General features: G+C 42.9%; 1 protein-coding gene across 5 annotated transcripts in view; it reads right to left on the reverse strand.

The window, feature by feature from the left end:
* The window catches only part of LOC110509879 (protein unc-13 homolog B), a 127,660-nt gene that overhangs the window by 14,735 nt on the left and 88,013 nt on the right, over positions 1 to 24,912 (reverse strand). For 4 of the 5 annotated variants that reach the window (XR_016493279.1, XM_021591060.3, XM_021591059.3 and 1 more), the window contains 13 exons: positions 19,574 to 19,689; positions 19,274 to 19,437; positions 18,449 to 18,599; positions 18,184 to 18,252; positions 17,989 to 18,078; positions 17,478 to 17,615; positions 16,106 to 16,236; positions 15,919 to 16,004; positions 7,789 to 7,915; positions 7,607 to 7,703; positions 6,636 to 6,779; positions 3,919 to 3,996; positions 3,751 to 3,828 (listed from right to left, as the gene is read on the reverse strand). Coding sequence is in view for 4 of the 5 variants with exons in the window: in XM_021591060.3 (XP_021446735.3) it covers positions 3,751 to 3,828; positions 3,919 to 3,996; positions 6,636 to 6,779; positions 7,607 to 7,703; positions 7,789 to 7,915; positions 15,919 to 16,004; positions 16,106 to 16,236; positions 17,478 to 17,615; positions 17,989 to 18,078; positions 18,184 to 18,252; positions 18,449 to 18,599; positions 19,274 to 19,437; positions 19,574 to 19,689 (1,469 nt within the window). In the remaining variant the exon portion in view is untranslated. Of the gene's footprint in view, positions 1 to 3,750; positions 3,829 to 3,918; positions 3,997 to 6,635; positions 6,780 to 7,606; positions 7,704 to 7,788; positions 7,916 to 9,387; positions 9,866 to 15,918; positions 16,005 to 16,105; positions 16,237 to 17,477; positions 17,616 to 17,988; positions 18,079 to 18,183; positions 18,253 to 18,448; positions 18,600 to 19,273; positions 19,438 to 19,573; positions 19,690 to 24,912 lie in introns of those variants that run through there. The other variant, XM_090226804.1, reaches the window with a different exon arrangement.

The following is a 24,912-nucleotide window of genomic DNA, read 5'->3' on the forward strand; positions in this document are numbered from 1 at the left end:
GTCACTGCTACTTCTTTTCTATTTAATTACAGTCACTCTGTTTTATTAGACACACACTCCTGCAGAATAATCCACCTTTTTGCATGTAATAAATCACCACCTTCAAAGAAATATGATTCAAGAAAATGAAGTTTTATTATGACAGCAGATTCATGATATTGACTCAGAAGTATACACTATTAGAGGAGCCACCAGGTGTCACGTGTCCCAGATCTACAACCACAGCATTGGTCTGACAGAAACCATCTCACAGAGGCCTAAAGCAACCCCAGCCAGACAGATGACAACATGTGGCCCATTAAGCTAATACTCCAATAAGCCAGCTGATACATGGACTGCCAGGGACTAGACTACATGTCTAGGGTGTAGACCAGGGTACAGTATAGGACAGCTGTGGGGGAGACTACTTAATGAGTTCTGCACCAGTGGATACAAGGAAGGCTTACAGGGGCTATAGGTAGAGACAGAGTATGTTTTTCATGAGCATCCTGTGCGTGTGTATACTGCTGAGTAAGTGACTGTTAGTGACTGTGATGCACGAGTGTGTTAGTGTGGATCGCCACTCACTGAGGATGTCACATCCTCACTACACTCACCTTTACCTCCTCTTTCTTTTCAGGCTATCCGAGAGCGGTAGGGAAGAAAAGATGTACATGTACTGCCATCTCTTATGAAGAGATAGCATTGAGTAAAAACAACCCACACTGCTAGCAATATATGGCAAATACCTGAAGACCAAGTAAATCTTTTGACCAATGAACCAGTGTCATTTTTTTGTGAGCAGCATAGCTACCCCTCAACTACACAACGCAGGGAGAAAGACACACACTAACCCACCTTTTCCTTTTCTATGGTTTCACGATGGGGATTCCTAAAGGCTCTATAGAGGGTGAACCATACAATTAGGAATTAGAGTAATTTAATAGGATCTCTGTGGGGTTAACTATATTCCACGGACTCCATGTGCAGTCTTCTAATGATAACATAAACCAACCAGAGTCTTTCTATCCACATAATCAGTTACGACCTGCTGGTCATGTGGAAGGTGAGTTACATACTCTATCTACAACACCACTTTGGTAACTATCAAACTGCCCCCAATCAAAAGGGAATGCACAACCACCTTATCTTCCTCATTATCCTCCTGCTTGTCAATATTTAGCAGTGAAGGAAATATCTATTTACACTCAAGTTATCAAACTTTTGTGCTACAATTCAATCATGGGTGTGTAAACCAAAAACTAAGGGATTACTAAACCAAACTACTTTACTCAACATCCAATAACTCAGTTACAACTCAGTAAGAATGGGACAATAATTCAGAATGAAGCCGGTCCTCTTCATACCTAACATACCGTACCAGTCAAAAATTTTTGACACACCTACTCATTCAAGTGCTTTTCTTTACTTTCAATATTTTCTACATTGTAGAATAATAGTGAAGACATCAAAACTATGAAATAACACATTTAGAATCATGTAGTTACCAAAAAAAGTGTTAAACAAATCAAAATATATTTTATATTTGAGATTCTTCAAAGTAGCCACCCTTTGCCTTGATGACAGCTTTGCACATTCTTGGCATTCTCTCATCCAGCTTCATGAGGTAGTCACCTGGAATGCATTTCAATTAACAGGTGTGCCTTGCTAAAAGTTACATTTGTGGAATTTCTTTCCTTCCTAATGCGTTTGAGCGAGTCAGTTGCGATGTGACAAGGTAGGGATGGTATACAGAAGATAGCCCTAATTGGTAAAAGACCACGTCCATATCATGGCAAGAACAGCTCAAATAAGCAAAGAAAAACGACAGGCCATCATTACTTTCAGTCAATGTGGGAAATCTCAAAAACCATCAAGCGCTATGATGAGGACCGCCACAGGAAAGGAAGACCCAGAGTTAACTCTGCTGCAGAGGATAAGTTCATTAGAGTTACCAGCCTTAGATATTGCAGCCCAAATAAATGCATCACAGAGTTCAAATAACAGACACATATCAACATCAACTGTTCAGAGGAGACTGCGTGAATCAGGCCTTCATGGTCGATTTGCTGCAAAGCAACCACTACTAAAGGACACCAATAAGAAGAAGAGACTTGCTTGGGCCAAAAAACACAAGCAATGGACATTAGACAGGTGGAAATCTGTCCTTTGGTCTGATGAGTCCAAATTTGAGATTTTTGCTTCCAACCGCTGTGTCTTTGTGAGACGCAGAGTAGGTAAACTGATGATCTCCGTATGTGTGGTTCCCATCGTGAAGCATGGAGGAGGAGGGGTGATGGTGTGCTTTGCTGGTGACACTGTCTGTGATTGATTTAGAATTCAAGGCACACCTAACCAGCATGGCTACCACACCATTCTGTGGGACTATAATTTGTTTTTCAACAGGAGAATGATCCAGCACACCTCCAGGCTGTGTAAGGACTATTTGACCAAGAAGGAGAGTGATGAGTGCTGCATCAGATGACCTGTTCTCCACAATCACCCAATCTCAACCCAATTGACATGGTTTGGGATGAGTTGGACCGCAGAGTGAAGGAAAAGGAGCCAACAAGTGCTCAGCATATGTGGGAACTGCTTCAAGACTGTTGTAAAAGCATTACAGGTGAAGCTGGTTGAGAGAATGCCATAGTTTATTTAATAGTTTTAATGTCTTCACTATTATTCTACAATGTAGAAAATCATAAAAATAAAGAAAAACCCTTGAATGAGTAGGTGTGTCCAAACTTTTGACTGGCACTGTACATATAACTACATTGTGCTCTTAAAGTAGGGATGCTAAACATAGGGAAGGTCAGACCATACATAGCTTTTTGCCCTCTAGGAAGTTGATGTAGGGAAATAATATAAATCACCAAGGGCATATGTTAATGTAACAGTCTAGTCTACACAATAAGAAGTGGCTTATACAGTACAGTATGCTATTTATCTAATGCTCTATTCTTCATGACAGGATGACAACGAGCAACGATACTCTAAATCAGCGATTCTCAACTGCTGAGTCACAGTTGAGAAAAGTTTGTTGACATGAACTTACATTTTTAAATTAACTTGATCTCTAAAATGAAATCTTCAATCTTAACAATATTTTCAATATAGAGCTATTTAGCGGATTTGGTTGATTTTCTGGTCTCAAATCAGTGAGCTTAACATTCTTCATCAAGAATATGGGAAAAATTGACTTATTGACAATGAAAAAGGTGGGACTGCTGTTCCCTTGTCATATTACTGCTACATTTACTATCAAATTTGCGTTGCAAATATTGGGTTGCGACAGACAACCTGGTTCAATTTAGGTCCTGAGGCAAAATCAGTTGAGAACCGCTGCTCTAAATCATGTGGACCATCTCCATACCATTGCTTCCTTGTTTGCTAACTGGTACAGATACCAGATACAAATACCATGTTCATGACCTTGTCTATGAAGAGCAGTTTCAACATCATTGAACCATATGTTCACAACTTCACACATAACAAATAATTGAGATTCTTTATTTCTCTAGGTGTGATGCCAGAGTAGCACATCATTCACTCCTTTAAATCCAAACCTGCTAACACCAAAGTCTGCTCAACTAGCTGCATGAGCCCAGACACACACTGAGCCTGTAGACTTCTCCAGCAGGTTCCTGGTGGTCCGTTGCACAGTGAGGAAGAACACTGTTCACCCCCACCCGCCACCCCAGCTCCATCTTACCCATCTGTGGAAGAAGCCATTTGTTATTATCTCTTCCTATACATAGTGTCGCTGCTTACCCGTTTGGCACCCATGGACTCAAACATCTTCTCCAGCTGGATCCGCAACTGCTGCACATTATTCATCAGTACGCACGTCTACACAGGGGGGGAGAGAGGTACAGAGACCCGTTTAAAACTCTGCAAAAAAAACCCATATGTTGTGTAAGGCAGGATATAAAGACTTACAATCTTCTCTTTGTCAGAGTAGGAAGGGAAGCTCTTGGTCAGAATGGCACTGTACTGCAGAAGAACTTTGGCAATAGTCTGTGGGGAGGAAAACAAGTAATTAAACTGTCCAACTAAATATGGGTGTCATGTCCTTGGAAATATATTTCATCAAACCACTAAATGACCGTCATCCTTTTCTGTGAATGCGAAGTGGTCTTTTTACACAGGCTAGAGGCTAGTGTGGTTATTCTGTAAAGTTAAAGTAAGGATATGTATGTGAGGTTACTGCCAAAAGGCCTCTGAAAGTATGAATGTATTCCCTGGATGTATTCTTTGTGATGCAGAACCACAGTCTCTCTATAAGCTGTGCCAGGCCAGGCTAGCCCCAGGGATCTAGCCCCAGGGAGAAGGAGAGAGGGTATATTAAAGGATGTTGTCCCATTAGTCATTTTGATTTAATGAGAACATATCATATCCAATTCCTTTTAGACAAATGCGAAAGTCCCTCAGTCCCTCAAAAGTCCCTCTGGCTACTTTTATTGAAATGTGATTTACTGGGGCTCATATCTGTAATAAGCGTACACTACTCTCAAATAAGAAAAGCAATGGTAAGGATTTCTCTGAAGGGCAGAGTTGGCTGTTTTCAGGCCTAGATAATGCTCTGGGCGGTCATGAATAACTTTAATAAGATTTGGGGATGTTTCAAAGGTTTGAGCCAGTGTTGTCGTACTTGAGACCGGTCTCAGTCCCAAGACCACATATTGAGTGTCTGGGTGTGGAACACATTTTTATTCAGTCTTGACTTGGCCTCGGACAGTGAGTACTCATAATTTCTTCCTGAGACCAGCAGAGTAAAAAACTCCATATATCAGCTTCCATTCAGCCAGGCAAAAATATATACACTAATTTCATGAAACATACAGTGCATTTTGAAAGTATTCAGACCCCATGACTTTTTCCACATTATGTTACAGCCTCATTCTAAAATTGATTAATTATTTTTCAATCTACACACAACACCCCATAATGACAAAGCAAAAGCAAGTTTAGACATTTTTGCAAGTTTATAAAACATGTAAAAACAGAAATACCTTATTTCCGTAAGTATTCAGACCCTTTACTCAGTACTTTGTTGAAGCACCAACACTCCCTACCGAGTTCCAAACTGCCTCTGGAAACAATGTCAGCACAAGAACTGTTTCGGTAGCTTCATGAAATGGGATTCCATGGCCAAGCAGCCGCACACAAGCCTAAGATCACCATGCGCAATGCCAAGCGTCAGGTGGAGTGGAGTAAAGCTTGCCACCGTTGGACTCTGGAGCAGTGGAAACACATTCTCTGGAGTGATGAATCACGTTTCACCATCTGACAGTCCAACGGACGAAACTTGGTTTGGTGGATGCCAGGAAAACACTACCTGACCCAATGTATAGTGCCGACTGTAAAGTTTGGTGGAGGAAGAAAAATGGTCTGAGGCTGTTTTTCGTGGTTCGTCCTCAGTTCCAGTGAAGAGAAAACTTAATGCTACAGCATACAATGGGAAGGCAGCATAGCCTAGTGGTTAGAGCGTTGGCCTAGTAACCGAAAGGTTGCAAGATCAAATCCCTTAGCTGACAAGGTACAAATCTGTCGTTCTGCCCCTGAACAAGGCAGGTAAACCCACTGTTCCTAGGCCATCATTGAAAATAAGAATTTGTTCTTAACCGACTTGCCTAGTAAAATAAAGGTAAAATAAAAAATAAAATAAAAATGACATTCTAGACGATTCTGTGCTTCCAGCTTTGTGGCAACAGTTTGGGGAAGGCCCTTTCCTGCTTCAGCATGACAATATACCCTGTGCATAAAGCGAGGTCCATACAGAAATACTTTTTTGAGATCGGTGTGGAAGCCCTGACCTCAACCCCATCTAACACCTTTGGGATAAATTGGAACGCTGACTGAGAGCCAGGCCTAATCGCCAAACATCAGTGCCCGACCTCACTAATGGAAAATTACTGCTCCCTATTGCACAGTGACCCGTTGGCCTTCAAAAAGTCCCAATGGCTGACTTAGCTAGCTAGATTTATCTCCCCAGAGACCACCAAAGACAAATCCTGATTATAACTTTTTTCCTCTTTAGTTTTAACCCTTTCCTTTCTAACAAACACTGAAGAGCTTAAATTAGAACATCATTGAAAAGATTAATATAATAATAATTATTGTTGTAATTTTATAAATCCTTAGCATTTCACTGAAAGCGTAGAAGGCCACACTATATTTGGGTTAGTAATCATTTGTAGAGTGGCTCTATCTTCCTTCAGCATGCATTTATTCTGAATGTCTAAAGAATCTACATGTTATTCTGAAACATGAACACAGAAATACTGGACATTTTGTCATGGTGACAATTTGACAGAATTGCAGTCATGGTCTTTAAATGGATTCAAATTTCTCGCCCCCCCCCGGTCTTGGTCTTGACTCTGACTCGATTTGCTCCGGTCTTGGTCTTAAATCGCTCTCGCTTTAGGTGGTCTCGAACACAACACTAGTTTGAGCAAATGCCAAACTCTGCCTCCCATTGTTTGAAAAACATTTCAAGCCAAAACTACAAATAAAGCATGACCCAGGACGAGGCTCCCTAACATGAATCTCACAGAGGGTGGAGATATGAGAGAGCAATCTATCCCTCCAGGCATTGATCTACAGTACACACAGTTCTGACAGGTAGGTAGGTACGATGCGGAGGATAAGGTTACCTTGGCGAATCGTCGGCTGTAGTGAGCCATGACCTTGGGGTCAGGACAGTCCAGTTTCTTGATGATCTCAAAGCTCTGGTTGAGCTGGGTGAAGACGTCCACCACCGAGCAGGAGAAAAGAGCATGCTCAGATGTCTGCTGGAACTGGGAGGAGAAGGGGATGAAGACAAGGGTAACTATATAGTTTATAGTGAATAACTGACAAAGATGTAAGGGACAATCAACGAGGGGCTATGCATATTATCGAAAATAATGAACAATGTGGAAGGTGCGTTCCATGACACCTTCCACAGTGGAAGGAGTGGAACTGACCTTCCTTGCACGGAGTTGCATTATTTTCCAGAGAACGCATAGAGCCCCGAGTTGATTATCCATTTTATAATTCAACACATTTGCCACTAGAAATGTGTTCATTTGTTGGTAGAAACAAGTTCAACATCCACTGAAGTAGTTAAAGTTTACTAGATAGCTACAGTAGTTGCATTGGTAACTAAACAGTTAAAATAGTTTAGCTAACCAAACCATCAGTCCTAGCTTGCTATTATGAAAATCGAAATCAACTATGCCAATAAATGTTTTTAATTCCACTTTTGCTTTCAAAAGCAGCACAAACAGAGCATGTAAGACTGAACTAAGAGCCATTGAATTCTACCATGCGAATATACCATGCACTATAGGGAATTATAAACTGGGTGGTTTCGAGCACTGAATGCTGATTGTCTGAAAGCCGTGGTATATCAGACTATATACCATGGGTATGACAAAACATTTATTTTTACTGTTCTATTTACATTGGTAACTAGTTTATAATAGCAATAAGGCACCTCAGGGTTTGTAGTATATGGCTAAGGGCTGTTTCCAGGCACTTCGTGTTGCGTTGTGCCTGAGAACAGCCCTGGGTCGTGGTATATAGGCAATATACCACATCCCCTTGTGCCTTATTGCTTAAATAACTACTACCAGTTACTCACTCCATCTTTTTTGTCTCTCTCCAGAGCTCCATGCATGAACTCCATGGAAACGTACTCATTCTCATCCAGCCACTGCAGCACAAACTGTAAGAACCACCTGAAAGAATGAAGTAAGGGGTAAAAAAGGGTGAACCTATTTTTAGACATTTCTGTTAAGTTTAGAAAACTCATGGTTAACTCACGATGGGTAGTCGGGGACAACGCTATTGAAGTTTGGCAGGTCTTTCACATACTCGTTGTACAGCCACTTGACCTTGAAGTGCAGGTTCATGTAGTCAGCACTCTTACACAGCCGGTGTTTCTCATGCTCTGTGGCGACAAACACACCAGTGGGAGTTTGTGTCTCTAAGTGTGTGTTTGTGTGTGTGCGCATGTCTGAGTGTGTACAGTCGTGGCCAAAAGTTTTGAGAATAACACATTCATTTCCACAAAGTTTGCTGCTTCAGTGTCGTTAGATTGTTCTTCTGGCGCTGACAGAGATGGCCGCGTTGCGTTCCTAGGAAACTGTTTTTTTACGTGTTATTTCTTACATTGGTACCACAGGTAATCTTAGGTTTCGCCCACCACCCAGGACAATGGATCAGATCCCAACCTGCAAACCAAAACAACGAAGCCGTAAAAGGGGCAGACGAAGCAGTCTTCTGGTCAGGCTCCAGAGACTGGCACATTGCGCACCACTCCCGAGCATACTACTCGCCAATGTCCAGTCTCTTGACAACAAGGTTGATGAAAGGGTAGCATTCTAGAGACACGCTATCGGAGTCGGTAAGCAAGGTGGTTTCTTCACGCATCGAGCCGACAGAAACATGCATCTTTCTGGTAAGAAGAGGGGCGGGCGGGGGGGGGGGGGGGGGGGGTATGCCATATGATTAACGAGACTTGGTGTGATCACAACATACAAGTCCTCAAGTCCTTCTGTTCACCTGACTTAGAATTCCTCACAATCAAATGTTGATCACATTATCTAGCAAGAGAATTCTCTTCGATTATAATCACAGCTGCTATATTCCCCCGCAAGCAGACACATCGACGGCCCTGAACAAACTTTATTTGACTCTATGTAAACTGGAAACCACATATCTCGAGGCTGCATTCATTGTAGCTGGGGATTTTAACAAGGCTAATCTGAAAACAAGACTCCCTAAATTCTATCAGCATATCGATTGTGCTACCAGGGCTGGTAAAACCCTGGATCATTGTTATTCTAACTTCCGCGACACACATAAGGACCTCCCCCGCCCTGACCACGCCTCCATTTTGTTGCTTCCTGCCTATAGACAGAGACTAAAACAGGAAGCTCCCATGATCAGGTCTGTTCAACACTGGTCAGACCAATCTGATTCCACGCTGCAAGATTGCTTCGATCATGTGGATTGGGATATGTTCCGCATTGCGTCAAACAACAACATTGACGAATACGCTGATTCGGTGAGCGAGTTCATTAGCAAGTGCATCGGTGATTTCGTACCCACAGCAACTATTAAAACATTCCTAAACCAGAAACCGTGGAATGATGGCAGCATTCGCGCGAAACTGAAAGTGCGAACCACTGCTTTTAACCAGGGCAAGGTGACCGGAAACATGATCGAATACAAACAGTGTAGCTATTAACTTCAGCAAGGCAATCAAACAAGCTAAGCGTCAGTGTAGAGACAAAGTAGTCGCAATTCAACGGCTCAGACACAAGAGGTATGTGGCAGGTTCTACAGTCAATCACGGATTACAAAAAGAAAACCAGCCCCGTCCCGGACCAGGATGTCTTGTTCTTAGACACAGACTAAATCAAATCAAATTTATTTATATAGCCCTTCGTACATCAGCTGATATCTCAAAGTGCTGTACAGAAACCCAGCCTAAAACCCCAAACAGCAAGCAATGCAGGTGTAGAAGCACGGTGGCTAGGAAAAACTCCCTAGAAAGGCCAAAACCTAGGAAGAAACCTAGAGAGGAACCAGGCTATGTGGGGTGGCCAGTCCTCTTCTGGCTGTGCCGGGTGGAGATTATAACAGAACATGGCCAAGATGTTCAAATGTTCATAAATGACCAGCATGGTCGAATAATAATAAGGCAGAACAGTTGAAACTGGAGCAGCAGCACGGTCAGGTGGACTGGGGACAGCAAGGAGTCATCATGTCAGGTAGTCCTGGGGCATGGTCCTAGGGCTCAGGTCAGTTGAAACTGGAGCAGCAGCACGGCCAGGTGGACAGCAAGGAGTCATCATGTCAGGTAGTCCTGGGGCATGGTCCTAGGGCTCAGGTCCTCCGAGAGAGAGAGAGAGAAGGAGAGAATTAGAGAATGCACACTTAGATTCACACAGGACACGGAATAGGACAGGAGAAGTACTCCAGATATAACAAACTGACCCTAGCCCCCCCGACACAAACTACTGCAGCATAAATACTGGAGGCTGAGACAGGAGGGGTCAGGAGACACTGTGGCCCCATCCGAGGACACCCGAGGACAGGGCCAAAGGAAGGAAACAAAGAGATCTTCTGTTGAATCTGACAATTAATCTTAATGGTTGTACAGTCGTCTCAAATAAAACTGTGAAGGACCTCGGCGTTACTCTGGACCCTGATCTCTCTTTTGAAGAACATATCAAGACCATTTCAAGGACAGCTTTTTTCCATCTACGTAACATTGCAAAAATCAGAAACTTTCTGTACAAAAATGATGCAGAAAAATGAATCCATGCTTTTGTCACTTCTAGGTTAGACTACTGCAATGCTCTACTTTCCGGCTACCCGGATAAAGCACTAAATAAACTTCAGTTAGTGCTAAATACGGCTGCTAGAATCCTGACTAGAACCAAAAAAATTGATCATATTACTCCAGTGCTAGCCTCTCTACACTGGCTTCCTGTCAAAGCAAGGGCTGATTTCAAGGTTTTACTGCTAACCTACAAAGCATTACATGGGCTTGCTCCTACCTATCTCTCTGATTTGGTCCTGCCGTACATACCTACACGTACGCTACGGTCACAAGACACAGGCCTCCTAATTGTCCCTAGAATTTCTAAGCAAACAGCTGGAGGCAGGGCTTTCTCCTATAGAGCTCCATTTTTATGGAACGGTCAGCCTACCCATGTCAGAGACGCAAACTCGGTCTCAACCTTTAAGTCTTTACTGAAGACTCATCTCTTCAGTGGGTCATATGATTGAGTGTAGTCTGGCCCAGGAGTGGGAAGGTGAACGGAAAGGCTCTGGAGCAACGAACAGCCCTTGCTGTCTCTGCCTGGCCGGTTCCCCTCTTTCCACTGGGATTCTCTGCCTCTAACCCTATTACAGGGGCTGAGTCACTGGCTTACTGGGGCTCTCTCATGCCGTCCCTGGGGGGGGTGCGTCACCTGAGTGGGTTGATTCACTGATGTGGTCATCCTGTCTGGGTTGGTCATCCTGTCTGGGTTTTATTTGTCCACCCACCTCTTGAGGATTGACCACAAGTTCTCAATGGGATTAAGGTCTGGGGAGTTTCCTGGCCATGGACCCAAAATATAGATGTTTTGTTCCCCAAGCCACTTCGTTATCACTTTTGCCTTATGGCAAGGTGCTCCATCATGCTGGAAAATGCATTGTTCGTCAGCAAACTGTTCCTGGATGGATGGGAGAAGTTGCTCTCAGAGGATGTGTTGGTACCATTCTTTATTCATGACTGTGTTCTTAGGCAAAATTGTGAGTGAGCCCACTCCCTTGGCTGAGAAGCAACCCCACACATGAATGGCCTCAGGATTCTTTACTGTTGGCATGACACAGGACTGATGGTAGCGCTCACTTTGTCTTCTCCAGACAAGCTTTTTTCCAGATGCCCCAAACAATCGGAAAGGGGATTCATCAGAGAAAATGACTTGACCCCAGTCCTCAGCAGTCCAATCCCTGTACCTTCTGCAGAATATCAGTCTGTCCCTGATGTTTTTCCTGGAGAGAAGAGGCTTCTTTGCTGCCCTTCGTGACACCAGGCCATCCTCCAAAAGTATTCACCTCACTGTGCGTGCAGATGCACTCACACCTGCCTGCTGCCATTCCTGAGCAAGCTCTGTACTGGTGGTGCCCCGATCCCGCAGCTGAATCAACATTAGGAGACGGTCCTGGCGCTTGCTGGACTTTCTTGGGTGCTCTGAAGCCTTCTTCACAACAATTGAACCGCTCTCCTTGAAGTTCTTGATGATCCGATAAATGGTTGATTTAGGTGCAATCTCACTGGCAGCAATATCCTTGCCTGTGAAGACCTTTTTGTGCAAAGCAATGAGGACGGCACGTGTTTCCTTGCAGGTAACCATGCTTGTCAGAGGAAGAACAATGACTCCAAGCACCACCCTCCTTAAGAAGCTTCCAGGCTGTTATTTGAAATCAATCAGCATGACAGAATGATCTCCAGCCTTGTCCTCGTCAACACTCACACCTGTGTTAACGAGAGAATCACTGACATGACGTCAGCTGGTCCTTTTGTGGCAGGGCTGAAATGCAGTGGAAATGTTTTTGGGGGATTCAGTTCATTTGCATGGCAAATATGGACTTTGCAATTAATTGCAATTCAACTGATCACTCTTCATAACATTCTGGAGTATATGTAAATTGCCATCATACAACCTGAGGCAGAAGAATTTGTGAAAATTAATATTTGTGTCATTCTCAAAACTTTTGGCCACGACTGTACAAGTATGCATAAATATGCACCCATGTACAGTGCCATCAGAAAGTATTCACACTCCTTGAGTTTTTCAAAATGTTGTGTTATACCCTCAAATTTAAATGGATGAAATTGAGATTTAGTTTCACTGGCCTACACACAATATCCCATAATGTCAATGTGGAATTATGCTAATTACACATTTTTACAAATTAATAAAAAATGAAAGGCTGACATGTCTTGAGTCAAAAGTACTCAACCCCTTTGTTATGGCAAGCATAAATAAGTTCAGGAGAAAAATGTGCTTAACAAATCACATAAAAAGTTGCATGGACTCACTGTGTGCAATAATAGTGTTTAACATGATTTTTGAATGACTACCCGAGTATGGAGAGAGGAAGGAGGGCGTGAGGAATAAAGAGAGCTGTATCCCAGGGGATGCACCCCACACATACAATTATCTGTATGAAATTCACTGCTCAACTGAGGAACCAAACACAGATTCAACCACAAAGACCAGGGAAGCTTTCCAATGCCTTGCAAATGGCACCTATTGGTAGATGGGTAAAAAAAGCAGACACTGAATATCCCTTTGAGCATGGTGATGTTATTAATTACACTTTAGATGGTGTATCAATACACCCAGTCACTACAAAGATACAGGTATCCTTCCTAACTAAGCTGCTGGAGAGGAAGAAAATCACTCAGGGATTTCACCATGAGGCCATTGGTGACTTTAAAACAGTAACAGAGTTTAATGGCTGTGATAGGAGAAAATTGAGGATGGATCAACAACATTGTAGTTACTCCACAACACTAACCTAAACGACAGAGTGAAAAGGATGCATCCTGTTTGCAATCAGGCACTAAAGTAAAACTGCAAAACAATTGGCAAAGACATTTACTTTATGTATACAAATACAAAGTGTTATGTTTGGAGCAAATCCAATACTACACATTACAGAGTACAACTTCATACTTTCAAGCATGGTGGTGGCTGCATCATGTAATGGGTATGCTTGTTATCTGCAAGGACTAGGTAGTTTTCTTTTATAAGAAGAAACAGAATAGAGCTAAGCACATTCAAAATCCTAGAGGAAAACCTCTTCTTTGCAACAGACACTGGGAGACAAATTCTCATTTCAGCGGGACAATAACCTAAAACACAAGGTCTAATATACACAGGAGCTGCTTACCAAGACGACCATTAATGTTCCTGAGTGGTCTAGTTACAGTTTTCACTTAACATAAATTTACTTGAAAATCGATGGGAAGACCTGAAAATGGCTGTCTAGCAATGATCAACAACCAACTTGACAGAGCTTGAAGAATTTTTAAAAGAATAATGTGCAGATATTGTACAGTCCAGGTGAGCAAAGTTCTTAGAGACTTACCCAGAAAGACACAGCTGTAATCGCTGAGAGATCTGTCATTGGGAGAGTGTGAACATTTTCATGTGGACAGGGGGAAGTGGAGATACTACTTAGAGATATACAGAGAGGAGTTATAGAGAGGTCCTGGAAGACATAAGCAGCTTTCACACCCAGCACATAGCGCTCTCTCGCTCTGCACCGCATGGGGCTCTACTGTATCACACATCCCCAGAACTCCTCCATCCTCCCCTGGGATACCCTCTTTATTCCTCATGCCCTCTTTCCTCTCTCCATACTCGGCTTCAGTGTAGCTTGCTCCCTATTCTTCTCCAAGCATGACAAATTATTCTCTAACCTCAGCAATGAAATGAGAGAACAGGCGGAATATGTAAAACATAGTCAGGAACTCTGACCACAGTGAAAGAAGTGGAGGAGATTCAGCAACACTGAGGACAATTTAATTAATTAAAAATGTGTCTTTATCACTAAAAGTAGAACCTATGTAGGTTTTTAAAATGTGTTTTATTGAATTGTCCTCCAAGTGTGGCTGAATTTTATCTCTTCAGTTTGCTCCTCAATTCATGCACCTTGGTTGGAAAGCGAGGTAGTGGCAGTGATCCCTCCTTTTACGAATTGCAAAAATCGCTGAAGTTGGAGACTTTTATCTCCCTCACCAACTTCAAACATCTGCTATCTGAGCAGCTAACCGATCGCTGCAGCTGTACATAGTCTATTGGTAAATAGCCCACCCATTTTCACCTACCTCATCCCCATACTGTTTTTATTTATTTATTTTTATTTTTCTGCTCTTTTGCACACCAATATCTCTACCTGTACATAACCATCTGATCATTTATCACTCCAGTGTTAATCTGCATAATTGTAATTATTTGCCTACCTTCTCATGCCTTTTGCACACAATGTATATATAGACTCCCCTTTTTTTCTACTGTGTTATTGACTTGCTAATTGTTTACTCCATGTGTAACTCTGTGTTGTCTGTTCACACTGCTATGCCTTATCTTGGCCAGGTCGCAGTTGCAAATGAGAACTTGTTCTCAACTAGCCTACCTGGTTAAATAAAGGTGAAATAAATAAAAATAAAATAAAATTACCACAGTGAAAGAAACAAACAATGGCCTTCCCTAGATAATTAACTCGCCATCTCCATTGGAAATGGCAGTTTTCCCTGGAAACACAGATCTAACTGTCGGGGATTGTGGGGTTCTGGGAGGAGAACAGGACTAGGGGAGTAATGGGGGGGTTGAAGCTCTTACCAGCATAAAACATCTGCCTAAAGACAGTGGAATTCAGATGTGAATATAATACAGAGAAATGAGCAAGGACGAAGGAAGGAAATGAAAGAGAAGAAGAAGTAGAAAGAAATATAGCAAGATAGAAGTGAAAAGCTGGAGATGAGCCATACAGAACTGATGAATACAAATGGCTTGCCAGACTATGAATAAAGCCAATAGAATTAACGATCATGGGAAATAGTGTTTTTTCTGTAATAGGGAATTATTTATCAATGGGTCAGAGACATGGGAGGAATTTGTCTATACGGTGAGCCTGAAATAGGATACTCAATATTTGGCCATTGGCCCAGTTGTACTGCAAGGACTTCTAATTGGTCACCACAGGCTAGGGCTGGGTTATAAAACTAGATCCTGTCTCTTTGTTCTGGGGAGAAAATCACAGGAAAGAACCACAGCAGAGAGTCTCAGGAGAGCTTCACTGAGGACAGGGGAGAATGATCATCTACTTCAAAGCATAATTTGTCCTATTTGAATAAACCTATTTTCCGCACCTGATTTGCTTTGGAGTCGGTGTGGTAAAAGTCAAATTATATTCAACACTAAAATACATGATTACTAATGGCTAAGAGAAAACTGTCACCTACTGTAGCATAGCATAATAAGAGGGTCTACTCTATCGTCTCACTTGTCAGTCTTACCCTGAAGCCACTGGTAATGATCAACATTATCCATTACTGAAAGACAGACAAAGGAGAAAAGACAGACAAGGCTGAGACAGAGAAAGAGTCACAGACAGCGAGTGGAGCCGGCATAGACTGGGGAGATGTATTTTCCTTTTACTGTTGCTTAGGGTCTACAGTACAATCCACAGGTATCCTCTTGGGCTCATTCTTTCACCATATAGCTACAAAATGTGCAAACACACCCAGAAAAAGGGCCCAAGTAGGGCCAACAAAGTCTAGGATATAGTAGCAGTGGTTTAGGACCTTGACCCCAAAATGACCCAGATAGGGGACATGTCTGCATGGCTCCTGAGAGGGAATCTGTGGAGACTCACCCTCCATGGCATACTTCATGTCCTGGGAGAACAGCATCCACATTACCTCAGCACACACCTTCCCCACATTCAGCTCCTGAGGGAACCTGGAGGAGAAATGGCACAGAGCAGCATTAGATACTGGAAATAGAACATTAAAACATAAATCATTAGTACATTAGTTAGGTAATAGTAATTTAATACTAACTGGCTGAGGACGGGTGTGTAGGAGTTCCTGTCCTCCTCTACGATGGAGACGATGAGGGTGATCAGTTTGGGCCAGAAGTCCAGGTTCTTGATGCTGGGGCCCTGCTCCTCCAGGGGAAGATCCTCTTTGTGCTGGACAAGAACACAACCACACAGTCAAACTAACACAGCTTGTTCTGAGCCAGAACACAACCATAACCACACTCCAAGTCAGACAAAACACTGCATGAAACACAACACTGCTGGATTAAAGTAATATCCCTTGTCATATGAATAACCTGCATTTAGTCCGTTTGTGTAAAAAAAAATTAAGGGGCCTAGACAGCTGCCCTGGGGAATTCCTGATTCTCCCTGGATTATGTTGTAGAGATTTCCATTTTATTTATTTTATTTTTATTTCATCTTTATTTAACCAGGAAGGCAAGTTGAGAACAAGTTCTCATTTACAATTGCGAACTGGCATTAAAGAACACCCTCTGTTCTGTTAGACAGGTAACTCTTTATCCACAATATAGCAGGGGGTGTAAAGCCATAACACATATGTTTTTCCATCAGCAGACTATGATCGATAATGTCAAAAGCCACTGAAGTCCAACAAAACAGCATCTTTTATCATACATTTCTCTCAGCCAATCATAAGCAATTTGTGTAAGTGCTGTGCTTGTTGAATGTCTTTCAATTCCTCAACAATCCACAGGGATTTAACAGTGTTTACAGTCACTTTCTTAATGGGTGCATGCTTATTAGTAACTGGAATAAGCAATTTTGTAAATGTGTCAAGTGCAGCATCTGGCTGCTCCTCATTACACACCACAGACCAACAAATATCACAATATAGGAATCACTACAAAACTTATTGTATGACCCCTTATACACTATTTTCGGCCCAGGATTTGACATTTTTGTTTTCCTAGATATGGCTACTATTGTGATCACTACATCCGATGGATTTGGATACTGCTTTAAACAAGTCCTGTGCCGTTTGTAACTACCCTGGTAGGTTGACTGATAACCTGTACCAGATTACAGACACTGAAGCTTTTTCTTGAGTGGGCAGCTTGAAAGCCAGTCAATACTTACATCTCGCAAAAAAATACCTGTCTGTTGATATCACATACATTATCAAGCATTTCACACGTTATTGAGATACTGACTGTTAGCACTTGGTGGTCTATAGCAGCTTCCCACCAGAATGGGCTTTAGGTGAGGCAGATGAACCTGTAACCATATTACTTCAGCATTATTTAACAAGAGATCCTCTCTAAGCTTTACATGAATGTGGTTCTCACCCAGAAAATATACTTCTGTCGATATCACATACATGGCACTGCAGTAGAAAGTGAGTAGAACCTGAGTGGGTCTGAGTGACTCACTGTGTCCAGCAGCTGGTACTGGCGGCTGTACAGCTCCTGGCAGTTGTTGAAGATGTAGTCGTAGGTGGAGTTGAGACAGGCCTTGACACAGTCCCTCACCACCTGACTGGCTCTGGGGGGACTCTGCAGTTCCTGGACCTGGACGCCAGAGGGAAATGGTGAGCATTTTCATTGAGAGGAGAGAGAGAGACAGAGACACAGAGAGAGACACAGAGAGAGACATCGACAGAGAGAGACAGAGAGACAGAGAGACAGAGAGACAGAGAGACAGAGAGACAGAGAGACAGAGAGACAGAGAGACAGAGAGAGGGCTTGCATAGCACTATCAACAGTCATTATTTTAGGTGGGGAGTTACTGTCATAACACACTGATTACAGATATCTGTACTAAGGAAGATAACAGAGCTATCTGTTCTACCAGAGATAGGAGTACATCTGGATTGTTTTATACTGAGAACCGAACCCTGAGTCTGTGTGTTTCATTTCCTTCTGAACCCTGGTGTAAGACTACCTTCATCCTGAAGAAGGTGATGCTAGTCAGGAGGTCTACAGTGGACTTGAGGTCTTGGAGACGGTCCTTACTGCTCGCAGGAAAGTTGTTCTGGATGAGAAGAAAAGGGGACCATTAGGAACACAGAGATAAAAGGGGGAAGATGTTCAACCAACAAGTGCATTTTGAGGTTCAGGTGAAATATGTGTAACTCACCCTGTATGTGGAGAGGTCAATGCGTAAGGAGTTGTGGAGTTGATCCAAGAGCTTGACAAAGCGCTCTTTCTGTTGGAGAGAAAGAAAAATAGAAGTAAAAACAGAGCCTGTAATCTGGACCTATAGAGGATAGAGACATTTGTACATGATAGAGAGATGGGGAAACAAAAACATACATTCAGAAAAAGGCATCCTGTGTTATAAAACAGGGTAGAAGCCAAGATGGTGTAATTGTGGAGAGGGATGTCAGTCAGGCAATACTCACTCCAAAGTTGGAGGCGGAAAAGCGGTCAGAGGCGGAGACGTTGGTGGAAGCGGTAGTGTGGGCGTAGAAGGCATTGATGTTGGCGAGCAGGGTGCTCATCACAGCGGGAACACCAGGACACATGTACTTAGAGGAGAGGCAGGCAAAGTTTCTAAACACACCAGCAGAGGGCACTACTGTCAGGGAGGGCTCAGAGACAGCAGCTCAATGGGACATGATGCTGTTTGTTGATGGATTCTATTCATTCATGTATTTATTATGTCTCTTGTACACAAATCATAATGACTGATGTAATGTTCAGGTCAAAATGTTAATGGAATCAATTTGTTTATGTAATTTGAACCAATTTACACAAGATGGACATGTTCTTTCATTGTGGGACAAAATAATCTACAGTATAGAATATTATGGGACGTTATGCATGTTATAACAACATAACAATCTATGTTTAGCTACCTAGCACCCTCACTGGGATCAGGCTTACACCGAATGAATCCTCCCTATGCGGGACGGCTGTTTCATTTCTCCCATCAAGCCCCTGCCCCATTCTAGCTGAGGGATGGCCACCTGAGTGTGCTTTATGTGAATGATGGACCCAGTTAACAGGCATCTGTATGGAGAATGGCACCTCATGGAGACAGATCCATTCTAAGACCATTTATAATTGACTTTCCTTAATTTGGAGGCAGCCAGAGAATGACAACAGCACCAAATGGTTATTTCATAGTAGAGAGAGGGGGGAGAAGGGGAGACAGACAGAGAGCAAGATGGAGAGTGTGCGAGAGAGACAGTGCACGAGAGAGTGGTCTGCTCCCTCTGACTCACGTCATGGCCTGGTAGATGGACTCGATCCCGTAGCGCATGGCGAACTCATCCACTATCTCCTGTGACACCTCGTCAAAGTACACCTTCCAGGCATCGTCTCCTTTAGCATCGGGGATCCTTACTATCCCCTGGCCCAGAATGTCTGTTGAGTGGTGGAACAGGTTCTAGAAGGCAGACAGACATAATGTCAGTGTGATAGAGACCCACAAGTAGCTGTGCTTTTAGGGCTGGTTTAGGACTAGTTTTAATGTGATGTCTGCAGTAATCATACTGTATGAACAGATGTACTGAGTGTTGTACCTCGTGTAGACAGGTGTATTGGACGTGGTAGGGAGCTACTTTCTCCTCTCCCTTGATCTCCACGCTGATCTGGAGACGGATGGCCCCAGACACGGCTGACTTGTCTGTCCTCTTCTCTGTAACAATAGGCACACACGTCAGTGACTCAATTACTTCAATCTAGATCTGCTAAGACAGACCAGACCAGACAGACAGAGAGTATTTAGTCAGCCACCAATTGTGCAAGTTCTCCCACTTAAAAAGATGAGGCCTGTAATTTTCATCATAGGTACACTTCAACTATGACAGACAAAATTAGAAGAAAAAAAATCCAGAAAATCACATTGTAGTATTTTTTATTAATTAATTTGCAAATTATGGTGGAAAATAAGTATTTGGTCAATAACAAAAGTTTCTCAATAGTTTGTTATATACCCTTTGTTGGCAATGACAGAGGTCAAATGTTTTCTGTAAGTTTTCACACACTGTTGCTGGTATTTTGTCCCATTCCTCCATGCAGATCTCCTCTAGAGCAGTGATGTTTTGGGGCTGTTGCTGGGCAACACAGACTTTCAACTCCCTCCAAAGATTTTCTATGGGGTTGAGATCTGGAGACTGGCTAGGCCACTCCAGGACCTTGAAATGCTTCTTACGAAGCCACTCCTTCGTTGCCCGGGCGGTGTGTTTGGGATCATTGTCATGCTGAAAGACCCAGCCACGTTTCATCTTCAATGCCCTTGCTGATGGAAGGAGGTTTTCACTCAAAATCTCACGATACATGGCCCCATTCATTCTTTCCTTTACACGGATCAGTCGTCCTGGTCCCTTTGCAGAAAAACAGCCCCAAAGCATGATGTTTCCACCCCCATGCTTCACAGTAGGTATGGTGTTCTTTGGATGCAACTCAGCATTCTTTGTCCTCCAAACACGACGAGTTGAGTTTTTACCAAAAAGTTATATTTTGGTTTCATCTGACCATATGACATTCTCCCAATCTTCTTCTGGATCATCCAAATGCTCTCTAGCAAACTTCAGACGGGCCTGGACATGCACTGGCTTAAGCAGTGGGACAAGGATTTGAGTCCCTGGCGGCTTTGTTACTTTGGTCCCAGCTCTCTGCAGGTCATTCACTAGGTCCCCCTGTGTGGTTCTGGGATTTTTGCTCACCGTTCTTGTGATCAGTTTGAGATCTTGCGTGGAGCCCCAGATCGAGGGAGATTATCAGTGGTCTTGTATGTCTTCCATTTCCTAATAATTGCTCCCACAGTTGATTTCTTCAAACCAAGCTGCTTACCTATTGCAGATTGTCTTCCCAGCCTGGTGCAGGTCTACAATTTTGTTTCTGGTGTCCTTTGACAGCGCTTTGGTCTTGGCCATAGTGGAGTTTGGAGTGTGACTGTTTGAGGTTGTGGACAGGTGTCTTTTATACTGATAACAAGTTCAAACAGGTGCCCTTAATACAGGTAATGAGTGCAGGACAGAGGAGCCTCTTAAAGAAGAAGTTACAGGTCTGTGAGAGCCAGAAATCTTGCTTGTTTGTAGGTGACCAAATACTTATTTTCCACCATAATTTGCAAATAAATTCATAAAAAATCCTACAATGTGATTTTCTGGATTTTTTTTCTCAGTCATAGTTGAAGTGTACCTATGATGCAAATTACAGGCCTCTCTCATCTTTTTAAGTGGGAGAACTTGCACAATTGGTTGACTAAATACTTTTTTGCCCCACTGTACACACACACACACACACACATTCAATGGTTTTTCTTTATTTGTACTATTTTCTACATTGTATATTAATAGTGAAGACATCAAAACTATGAAATAATACATATGGAATCATGTGGAATCTACTGCTTCCGGCGCCGACAGAGATGGCCGCCTCGCTTCGCGTTCCTAGGAAACTATGCAGTTTTTTGTTTTTTTTACGTGTTATTTCTTACATTAGTACCCCAGGTCATCTTAGGTTTCATTACATACAGTTGAGAAGAACTACTGAATATAAGAGCAGCGTCAACTCACCATCAGTACGACCAAGAATATGACTTTCGTGAAGCGGATCCTGTGTTCTGCCTTTCACCCAGGACAATGGAATGGATCCCAGCCGGCGACCCAAAAAAACGACTTCGTAAAAGAGGGAAACGTAGCGGTCTTCTGGTCAGACTCCGGAGACGGGCACATCGTGCACCACTCCCCAGTATACTTCTCGCCAATGTCCAGTCTCTTGACAACAAGGTTGATGAAATCCGAGCAAGGGTAGCATTCCAGAGGGACATCAGAGACTGTAACGTTCTTTGCTTCACGGAAACATGGCTCACTGGAGAGACGCTATCGGAGTCAGTGCAGCCAGCTGGTTTCTCCACGCATCGCGCCGACAGAAACAAACATCTTTCTGGTAAGAAGAGGGGCGGGGGCGTATGCCTTATGGCTAACGAGACGTGGTGTGGTCACAAAAGCATACAGGAACTCAAGTCCTTCTGTTCACCTGATTTAGAATTCCTCACAATCAAATGTCGACCGCATTATCTACCAAGGGAATTCTCTTCGATTATAATCACAGCCGTATATATTCCCCCCCAAGCAGACACATCGATGGCTCTGAACAAACTTTATTTGACTCTTTGCAAACTGGAATCCATACATCCTGAGGCTGCATTCATTGTAGCTGGGGATTTTAACAAGGCTAATCTGAAAACAAGACTCCCTAAATTGTATCAGCATATCGATTGCGCAACCATCGCTGGCAAAACCTTGGATCACTGCTATTCTAACTTCCGCGACGCATATAAGGCCCTGCCACGCCCTCCTTTCGGAAAAGCTGAACACGACTCCTTTTTGTTGATCCCTGCCTACAGACAGAAACTAAAACAAGAATCTCCCACGCTGAGGTCTGTTCAACGCTGGTCCGACCAATCTGATTCCACACTCCAAGACTGCTTCCATCACGTGGACTTGGATATGTTTCGTATTGCGTCAGACAACAACATTGACGAATACGCTGATTCGGTGTGCGAGTTCATTAGAACATGCGTTGAAGATGTCGTTCCCATAGCAACGATTAAAACATTCCCAAACCAGAAACCGTGGATTGATGGCAGCATTCGCGTGAAACTGAAAGCGTGAACCACTGCTTTTAATCAGGGCAAGGTGACCGGAAACATGACCGAATACAAACAGTGCAGCTATTCCCTCCGCAAGGCAATCAAACAAGCTAAGCGTCAGTATAGAGACAAAGTAGAATCTCAATTCAACGGCTCAGACACAAGAGGTATGTGGCAGGGTCTACAGTCAATCACGGATTACAAAAAGAAAACCTGCCCTGTCACGGACCAGGATGTCTTGCTCCCAGGCAGACTAAATAACTTTTTTGCCCGCTTTGAGGACAATACAGTGCCACTGACACGGCAAGCAACCAAAACATGCGGCCTCTCCTTCACTGCAGCCGAGGTGAGTAAAACATTTAAACGTGTTAACCCTCGCAAGGCTGCAGGCCCAGACAGCATCCCCAGCCGCGCCCTCAGAGCATGCGCAGACCAGCTGGCTGGTGTTTACGGACAAATTCAATCAATCCCTATCCCAGTCTGCTGTTCCCACATGCTTCAAGAGGGCCACCATTGTTCCTGTTCCCAAGAAAGCTAAGGTAACTGAGCTAAACGACTTCCGTCATCATGAAGTGCTTTGAGAGACTAGTCAAGGACCATATCACCTCCACCCTACCTGACACCCTAGACCCACTCCAATTTGCTTACCGCCCAAATTAGGTCCACAGACGATGCAATCTCAAGCACACTGCTGCACACTGCCCTAACCCATCTGGACAAGAGGAATACCTATGTGAGAATGCTGTTCATCGACTACAGCTCGGCATTTAACTTCTTCGAGATAGGGGGCGCTCTTTTAATTTTTGGATAAAAAACGTTCCCGTTTTAAACAAGATATTTTGTCACGAAAAGATGCTAGACTATGCATGTAATTGACAGCTTTGGAAAGAAAAAATTCTGACGTTTCCAAAACTGCAAAGATATTATCTGTGAGTGCCCCAGAACTAATGCTACAGGCGAAACCAAGATTAAGTTTCATACAGGAAATGCCCCAGATTCTGAAGGCGCTGTGTTCCAATGTCTCCTTATATGGCTGTGAATGCGCCAGGAATGAGCCTGCCCTTTCTGTAGTTTCTCCAAGGTGTCTGCAGCATTGTGATGTATTTGTAGGCCTATCATTGGAAGATTGACCATAAGAGACTACATTTACCAGGTGTTCGCCCGGTGTCCTGGGTCGAAATTATTGCGTAATCTCTAGGTCCATGCGCGTTCCATTTCTTCAGAAGAGAAAGTCAACTGCCACGAAGGATTTATCATCGATAGATATGTGAAAAACACCTTGAGGATTGATTCTAAACATCGTTTGCCATGTTTCTGTCGATATTATGGAGTTAATTTGGAAAAAAGTTTGCGTTTTAATGACTTAATTTATTTATTTTTTTTCTTACCCAAACGTGATGAAGAAAACGGAGCGATTTGTCAACACAAATAATATTTTTGTAAAAACTGAACATTTGCTATCTAACAGAGTCTCCTCCTTGAAAACATCTGAAGTTCTTCAAAGGTAAATGATTTTATTTGAATGCTTTTCTGGTTTTTGTGAAAATGTTGCATGCTGAATGCCAGGGATAATCCTATGCTAGGCTATCAATACTGTTACACAAATGCTTGTTTAGCTATGGTTCAAAAGCATATTTTGAAAATCTGAGACGACAGTGTTGTTAACAAAAGGCTAAGCTTGAGAGCAAATAGATTTATTTCATTTCATTTGCGATTTTCATGAATAGTTAACGTTGCGTTATGCTAATGAGCTTGCGGATAGATTTACACAATCCTGGATGCAGGTTTTTTTCGTAGCTAAACGTGACGCAGAAAACGGAGCGATTTGTCCTAAACAAATAATCTTTCAGGAAAAACTGAACATTTGCTATCTAACTGAGTCTCCTCATTGAAAACATCTGAAGTTCTTCAAAGGTAAAGTATTTTATTTGAATGCTTTTCTGTTTTTTGTGAAAATGTTGCCTGCTGAATGCTAACGCTAAATGCTACGCTAGCTATCAATACTGTTACACAAATGCTTGTTTTGCTATGGTTGAGAAGCATATTTTGAAAATCTGAGATGACAGTGTTGTTAACAAAAGGCTAAGCTTGAGAGCTAGCATATTGATTTAATTTCATTTGCGATTTTCATGAATAGTTAACGTTGCGTTATGGTAATGGGCTTGAGGCTGTAGTCACGATCCCGGATCCGGGATGGCTCGACGCAAGAAGTTAATTATCACCATAGTACCCTCCAAGCTCGTCATCAAGCACGAGACC

The sequence above is a fragment of the Oncorhynchus mykiss genome, chromosome 29 (genome assembly GCF_057628025.1).
Source record: "Oncorhynchus mykiss isolate SJ-2025 chromosome 29, ASM5762802v1, whole genome shotgun sequence".
NCBI lineage: Eukaryota > Metazoa > Chordata > Actinopteri > Salmoniformes > Salmonidae > Oncorhynchus > Oncorhynchus mykiss.